The sequence below is a fragment of the Pundamilia nyererei genome, unplaced genomic scaffold, assembly GCF_000239375.1.
Source record: "Pundamilia nyererei isolate P.nyererei 1_Seehausen unplaced genomic scaffold, PunNye1.0 scaffold00045, whole genome shotgun sequence".
Lineage (NCBI taxonomy): Eukaryota > Metazoa > Chordata > Actinopteri > Cichliformes > Cichlidae > Pundamilia > Pundamilia nyererei.
In genome coordinates, this window is record NW_005187446.1 from 3762876 (window position 1) to 3771369 (window position 8494).

At 38.6% G+C, this 8494-nt stretch overlaps 1 protein-coding gene across 1 annotated transcript; it reads right to left on the reverse strand.

The window, feature by feature from the left end:
- Nucleotides 1-2231: 2231 nt before the first annotated feature.
- On the reverse strand, nucleotides 2232-6425 carry them4 (thioesterase superfamily member 4). Its single transcript, XM_005732148.1, has 6 exons — nucleotides 5991-6425; nucleotides 4091-4283; nucleotides 3819-3981; nucleotides 3476-3586; nucleotides 2842-2966; nucleotides 2232-2709 (listed from the first exon to the last, which is right to left on the reverse strand). The coding sequence occupies exons 1-6, from the start codon at nucleotides 6102-6104 to the stop codon at nucleotides 2666-2668; spliced, it is 750 nt and encodes a 249-aa protein (XP_005732205.1). The 5' UTR covers nucleotides 6105-6425; the 3' UTR covers nucleotides 2232-2665.
- Nucleotides 6426-8494: the final 2069 nt, after the last annotated feature.

The following is an 8494-nucleotide window of genomic DNA, read 5'->3' on the forward strand; positions in this document are numbered from 1 at the left end:
TATATATATATAACTGCGATGTTCAGACCCTTGAGCAGCACTGAATTTTAAAAACACACAGACACACAAATCTGTAGTGGAAATCACTGCATGAGCCCAGGAAGGCTGCACTCTAATTCGCAAGGGGTCATTCAGCATATTCTTGCACCTGATGCCCTTTCTGATGCAACCCAGTCTCCTCCCAGGATTAAACCAGGAATCTTTTGCTTGTTTGGCAAATGTGCAAACCACTATATTATAGAGCCACATATAGAACATTTCTGAAAACCATACTTTATAATTGCTTACAAAAATTCAATTCTGTACAGTTTTATTTCATTTATATTAATATTATTATTTATATAGCACTAAATCACAACAACAGTCACCTCCGGGCGCTTTACATTGTAAGGTAAAGATCCTACAATCAGATGACCCCCCTATGAGTAGGCACTTGGCAACAGTGGGAAGGAAAAACTCCCTTTTAACAGGAAGAAACCTCCAGCAGAACCAGGCTCACAGAGGGACAGCAGCCATCATCTTTGACTGGTTGAAGGTGAGGGGAGGAAGACAGGACAAAGACAAACAAGTACCACGCAAAGAAAACCATCTGTACCTTCCCCAGGGCTGAGCTCATTTAAGGTGGAGATGTTAAATATTAAACTGCAAGTCTTCCAGGCTAGAGTATAGGGGCCATCCAGATTCTTATCTTTGTGTTATCTTATTCCAATCCCAATGTGTCCAACAGCTAACGCTTGGATGGAATTTGATCATGCGACAGGAGAAAGATCCACAGCAGCAAAACAGAATGACTGAAAAAAGAAAAATAATCAAGGTGCTGCAACAGCCGAGTCAAAGTCCAGGCTTGAACAAGACTGAAATGTTGTAGTGAGACCTTAAGAGAGGTGTGCATGAATGAACCTTAATGAACTAAAGGAACACTGTTAACAAGAGTGAGCCAAAATTCCTCCACCATGACGTGAGAGACTGACAAAAGCAAGAAGAGAATAAGTACTTCAGGTTATTGTATTATTATATAGTTGATTCTACAAGACGATGAATTATGGGGTGTACTCTGCTTTTTAACAGGGCTACACAGACACCAATACAATCTTTGTTTTTCATGTGACTTTAAATGTGACAAAACAACTATAAGGTAAAAACTAATCTGAAATGAAAATATAGCTAAACTAATACTTTTTAATTGGGTTGCACTGCATAATGAACATTCACATTTGATGTCATGGTCTCAGCAACTGTAGTGAAGCCATTTGAAAGTCTATGTAAAGTTACAAGCAGGAAGGCTTTGCTCTTATATATTGCTGGTTGGACATGGTGCATTATGACTTTAACTTAGCTCTGAAAGGTCAGGTAGTCATCGTATACATTTTGATATTATATTTGGAAAGTGAACCTGCTACCTCCCTAAAAAAAACTAATCCCACATATAATATTTTTATGTTTTGGAGTCATTTTGTAATTGCTCCTCAGTTACAAGATGCCAGCCTATTCAGGAGGTATGTTGTCCTCAACCTATAGTCAGTACAGTATGTGTTTAATCAAAAACAGTACTCTACATACTCTCAGGTGTCATGTTTTGTAGAACTGTGGTCTGCAGTGGCTGCTAGAGCAGCACTGATCTCTGTGATGTGGACTGTGTTACTTATTATGGCATACTGCGGCATCCGTCAGCCGTTTCTGAATGTAGAAACGCGTTCAAAGTGTCAGAGTGAACGAGAATAACCAGCTCGTGTAAAAAACAGCCAGTTGTCGTGACGATTTTGGGTTTGAAGTCCTCGTGCCTTCATTGTATGTCATAATTTCTCATGGCATGCAAATTCACACCCCACATTCAAATAAAACCACAACCACCACACGGGGGGTAACAGTTTACAACCCACACATGAAAAACAAAACTGTGTAACATTTGTGATGTAAGGGGCACAAAACTTCAAGAATAAATTTAGAACCCATTCGTCCTTCAGTTGTGTGATTTACTGACAAAAAGTAGTAAGCTGATGTTGCATCACATATATTTCAGTATCCCTTAATTAAACCTTTCAACATTTACTACACAGTGTTTACTATTAATAGTATTAACCTGTGAATATCATTAAGTTTAGCAGATTACCACAGAATTATTTCAGGATTAAGTCTGACGGTATCTACTCAAATGTAAAGATCATCAGTTTCAAAGTATCCCCCAAAAAAATGTTTTATTTCTCAATGCAGATTATTTACCGTAACTCTGACAAACACACCACCTGCATGAGCAACACAATACCAATAGAAAAGGCTTTTTTGGAGAAAATAAAATGATAAATAAATGAACAGTACATTTAAATCAATAACGTTGTTCTCAAATACGTTATTGATTAATTAAAACCATCAATACTGCATCAATACCATCAATACTTCTGAATTAGTTCAGTAAATTTGTTCATGAGTTAGTAACGTGAAGGAGCAGCAGTCAAGTAGAGCTAAGTATCAGATCAAATGCAACATATTAGTAGTATAAATAGAAGGTTAACTTTTTTATTTAATATAAGAGTTTCCTTCTATCACCTATAAAATATGTACATCCTTTTAATTTAAAAAAAACTAATGGCCCACTTAGACAAAAAAAAAAAATGCACACTGTTTCTGATGTCTCCTTCTTCATAGATGGCTGGCTGGCGTGTTCGTGTCACCCTTTCATTAGTTGGCTGACGCCGATTGACACAAACAGTGCTGAAGAGAAGAAAACAGACAAGTAGATGTACCACTTACCAGCAGCTTTCACAGTAATATGTCCATCTGAGATTTTGTATGTGTGTGTGTGTGTGTGTGTGTGTGTGGGAGGGGGAAAACCTGTTGCTTTACCTGTTGCTTCTGTGTGCAATCTGGCGCCGTCAGCACTGGTCACTTTACACGAAACTAACGTTTTCCTGCCTTCCTTCTTATCCAGAGAGGATTCGATCAACACTGTACTTCCCAGCGGGATGGGACTTGGAACAAGACAAAATGATGAAACTCACAGTAAATGATCAAAGTAGTGCACTAAGAGGTGTTACTTTGTGTTAATTATATGTGTAATTATTCATATTTTGCTATGTGTTAAACAGAACAACTGGGCAGCCGAGCAAATTCCTGTTGGTCCGTGCTTGACCAAAGAAAGTGAACCGTTTGGGCTGACTCCGTGACACCGATGCTGCATATTTAATTTCCACAATGAATTATCTATGTGACATCATTCAAAGTCGATCTTCATTATACTGACTTGGAGCAGGGAGAAACCTTCATGACTTCTGCATGACCGCCTCAGTGATACTTCCATAAACCCTGCCCAGCAGCTAAATATGCTCCATGTTAACAAGCAGGACAACACACATGAAAACATCTAACATTTTTTTCCTTTAATATACTAAACAGTTTAATCCTCATATTTCTGTAAGGTGTGCTACATGTTCAATAAATATTCTTATCATGTACAATTTGCTGATTTTTGTTCTTGTACCTGCGGTAGTTGATGTTGAGGTTGGCAGTCATAACAGGTCCAGAATGCACACAAGCATGAGTTCCTGTCACGGTATCAATCATAGTGGCTATCGCCCCCCCGTGGACATTCCTGGAAGCACAGACATTGGTACATGAGACAGTAAAACTTATGAGATTTGACGGAACATTTAGAGTTAAGTCTAGCTAAAAATTCACAAGTCTTCCTTTATTTTTTCCCATTTATTTCTGCCACTTTGGGTTTACTGGAAAGCTGCTGGCTGAGAGGATGACAAAGAGAATGGAGTATAACAACATGAAAAGCACAGACTTCGATAAGCTTGGACAGGAGTGTGTTATCTCACCCTGGTGGTCCCTCCAGAAGGTGTCCAGCCTGGAAAATGCACACACACCTTTGCTCCTTTTTGTTAGCAAAGATAACGTACTCAAATGCTGCCCCCGGGTCTCTGATGTTGCGGGTGAAAAGACGAGCTTTTGCCTGGATTATTTTGCTAAGGTATACTCCACCTGATGGGAAAGAACACAAGTGAACATTCAGCAGCCACGTTAAGCTTTTGGAGCTTTTGGAAATTCTCTTGTTCTTATTTCAGGTAAACTTTTTGGTCTGCATATTTACCTGCAGCATACTTCAGAGAACGATTGTAGCTTGGCAGTCTGTTCCATAGTCCACCCTGTTCCTCTCCTCCATCTGTCACTGCCTCACATTGGCTGTTATAATGTTCATACAGCTGCCTCATTTCTGTGCCCCATGAGGAGTTAGGAAAGCTGAAGTCCCGGGGGTTGGATGAAAAGAGTGATGGAAGTGCTCGCTAAACAGAGAAATGAATTACAATGTCTGTTAGTAGCGAAAGGGTAATGACAAAGTGTGGATGTCTCATATAGATACCATATGGATGCTGCGTTAATATTTGTGGTTCTATTAAGTCAACGGGGGTCATGAAAACATTTTCCAAATGAGCGAAAAGTATTAATATAGCTATATTTTGATATTGGATATTATATTTATTATATTTGATATTGGCAAACCAATGCAGCACCTTGATTCTTTTCTTTTTCAGCCATTCTGTTGTAGATTTACTGTTGTTGTGTTTGAAATCATTGTCTTGTTGCATGACTCAATGTCAGCTCCACTTTTGCTGTCAGACAAATGTCCTCACATTTGAATTGTTAATACGGGTACTGCAAGGTACCCGGCTCCTGTGGCTGAAAAGCAAGCCCAAATCATCACTGCTCCACCACTGTGGGTTTGAGGTGTTTGTATTCATATGCTCTGTTTCGTTTTTACCAAACACCTCCACTTTGGTCTCATCTGTCAAAGGGACATTTTTCCTGATATGTTTGTTCAGGTGGTACTTTGCTAACCTGAGCCATGCAGCCAAACTCTTTTTATAAGGAAGAGACATTCACTTGGCAGCCCTTCCAAGCAAACCCTATTTGTCATTTTCTAACTGCACTGTTATGAACTTTAATATTTATCATTATAACTGAAGCCTGTAGAATCTGAGATGTTGCAATTTCTCTGAGCATTGCACAATCTGACCTTGGGGAGAATTTGTTGTGATGTCAACTCCTGGGAAGACTGGATACTCCTAACCAGCAAAATGCCAAAACGTCTGCCTTTATAAAGATCTTAGGAATTGCTGATAATTTAAAATCGAATAAATCTGTTGTCTTACTTCCATTAGGAGAATTTGACTGATACTTACCCTCCTAATTCTGTTTGTATGCCTGTGTGTTTGAGGTGCATATGTACACTTGCATGCATAGAGACATTCTGCTATTGTAAATGACCTTATTGCCAACTAGTTGTTAGCACAAAGAGTAAAGAGTTAGAACAGGATAAGTTTCTTGATGTAAATGTGGAGATTATTATGATCTTATAAATTCTAACTCATATAAACTCGAATACCTAATTCCTATGGAAACAGTCAGGACGTAGATTTTAGTAGTACTTTTTAACAGGAAGAAGTACGGAAAACCTTCTTCACATGATTGTATGTTATTATATTTAGCTACAACACTATTATTTGTTACTGTCTACATGTTTGTCATAATGAACTTCATTTTTCACTTTCTTTTTATTGTTTTTCTTAAAACATTATATAGGGGAGATGGAGGGCAAAAACAAAGCAGAACACAAAAAGAAAAAGAACTGAATGAACTTCATTTTTAATTGTGCTAACAAAATAATTTTCCAACTCTTCGATAAAGTGTTTCTTATGTTATCTGTGATGATGTTGACCTCTGTGGTCGTGTTGTAGTGACATGGCCTGCTATTTTAAGTTGTAATCACTACGTTATAGTCATCTTATATAAATGTGTTCGTTTGTTGTTGTTGTTTTTGCGACAAGCTAACAAACTCTCACGCTGGCCATGTGTTTTGTTTTGGTTTTTTAGCTGTACAGTCACAACACTGGAGAAACATCTGGCAGGAGTGAGGAGAACATGACACGGCAAACAACTCACATACAGCATGAAAAAGTATTTCATAAAATACGGCTCACAGATCTACCTACCACCATACTCTTCAATGAAACGCTGGCAGGGAGGTTGCTGAGTTCAGACTTCATGAATGCGAGTGAACCGAGGCTCTGAAAGCCCCTGAATATTCGACCCAGTCTCCTTGCCATCTGTAAACTGTCCCCGCGGTGATATCTTCTATATTCTGAGGTAGATAAATGATCCTGTAACTGGTCGTTGAGAGTTAGCTGGCAAATGCTTTCGTCAGTTAGCGCCCAAACACACTACGGTCGCTGCAGTAAACACTGGTCTGTTTTAAAATAAAAGTGACTTAACCATCTTTGACTCGTGTTTATGTTCCACAGAATAGGAATACGTCCTATGGCGGGTGTCACTGCTATTATTTTACCGGTGACTTTCATTTGTCAAGATCAGGCTGTAAACTTCCGGCGTGAGGGAGTTCTGCCGTTGCGTCGTTTGGGTAGAGTCACGTGCCGTACAGATTCCAATATGATTGGGTGTCAAATAGAACTTTTTTTCTGTTCCCGTGGTAACCACCATTATTTTTTCTAACTTTTCCGAGACAAAAAGACAGATTTTAATGGTTGATTAAGTTTAAGTTTAATAGTGATTAAGTAAAAAAAAAAAAACTTTATACATTTGTAGAAAACAAGTAAATAGTTTTATAAGAGAGACTTAGATCACATGGGGATTAGACAATAAAAAAATTAATAGAGTTATTATTATATATTATTATTTTTCTGTAGCTTTTTTACTCATAAAGCTTAGAGATTAAAGTACGTAACATTTATTTTATTAGAAATATAACTTTCTTTACTTACGCATATTGCAATATTTGGAACTTATTTCTGGTATAGCACATATAAAGTTTTTAATCTATATTGTTAACTTAGCTAATGCAACGCAATTTTAAAAAGTAATGTGCAAATAAAAATCTATACGTAAGAGACAAGATAACAGATAATAGTTTACTATCTGAAACTGTTACTGTCCTACCACATCCCAAAGGTGCTTTATTGGATTGATCTCCGGTGTCTGTGGAGGCCATTTGAGTACAACGATGACTTGAACTTTGTGACATAGTGCATTATGCTGCTGGAAGCAGCCTTCAGAAGATGGTTACACTTTAGTCACAAAGAGATGGTATTAAGGCACCCAAAATGGGACAAGAAAGTATCCCAAAAAACATTTCACCACAATCGCCAGTCCGAAGCATTGACACAAGGCAGTTTGAATCCATGCTTTCATTGATCCAAACTTTCATGTAGTTAACACCAAATTCTGACCACATCATTGAAATGCTACAGCAGACATCAAGACTCATCACACCAAGCACCATTTACCAGGTCTTTTATCGTTCTATTTTTGGTTCAAATTGTAGCCTCAGTGTCCTGTTCTTAGCTGAGGGTTGTGAAGCCCAGTATGGTCAAGCAGCCTGGTCAGTCTGCTCTGACCTCTGGCATAAACAAGACATTTTCACTCAGAGAACTGCTGCTTGTGTGATATTTTGATGTACGTGTACAGTGACAATAAAGGGCTAATCTTTTCTCTTCTTAAGACTATTCTCTGTAAACACTGGAAATAGTTTGTGTGGGAAAATCCCAGCATGTTGGAGATTAGCTGAAGCCGGTAAAGGGAACTGCATGAACGCAAAGGTAAAGGTAAAACAATATCACATCAACTAAAAAGTCCTAATTTTTTCTCAGGGTCTGATGGGACCCAAATCATAGCTAAAATTAAGGAATAATGGACTTGTATTCAAATACCACTCCAAGTAAATTGTTATGTTTCACTGTGTAGGTAAGCTTGATGTGGAATGGGTAACAGAAATGTGATACTGTAAAGTTTGATTTTAGCCATACAGCTACCAAATGGACAGAATGTACTTTTGATTTAATGTATTTAATGCTTCATTTTAAACTTAAACACTTCTTTTATTTTCATAAGCTGGACTTGGAGTTTGGCAATCTTACAGGAGGAAAGGTGGACCTCTTTTTGCGAAAATGGGAAGCCAGTATCATTCCGAAGCTCAAATCAGTAGCTGCCCTGGAAACAAGAACCCCCCCGCCGTGTGTTAACACACCTACTCCCACCAGTTGGTGCCAGTCGTTGCAGCCTTTTTTGCACTGGTATGTATTCAGTAAAGTTCTCACGGTTTACCTGAGGAAGGCATTTGTCTACACCTCACTGAATACTTCTCTAAAAATCTATCTTTATCTTCCCCATCTCCAAGCCTGGAACAAGTATTGCATCGCTTTGCAGTGATCCTGAAGCATCATCCACAACACATCAACCCCAGCTGATATGCATCGGTGATCTAAAGAGGGCAACCAGGCAGTACATCATTGTTGCTAAGAATGACAGAGTAACCATTTCTCTGAATGATGGCCTGACGTGTGCTGTGGATAAGCTTTTCAAACTGTACTGGGTATGTAACTTGTCCTATCCAGCACCACTTGGCTCAGTCTTCACCTTCTTTGAGTTTGTCTATGACCTGCCGCTGTCCACCCAAAGGAAAACCAAAGTACTGGAGCTGATT

Coding starts and splice junctions, on each gene's coding strand:
- them4 (XM_005732148.1), bottom strand. CDS start 6,104: ATGGCAAGGAGACTGGGTCGAATATTCAGGGGCTTTCAGAGCCTCGGT. Junction 4,284..5,990: donor TTTCATTGAAGAGTATGGTG/GTAGGTAGATCT, acceptor TTCTCTGTTTAG/CGAGCACTTCCATCACTCTT. Junction 2,967..3,475: donor CTCAACATCAACTACCGCAG/GTACAAGAACAA, acceptor TCTTGTTCCAAG/TCCCATCCCGCTGGGAAGTA.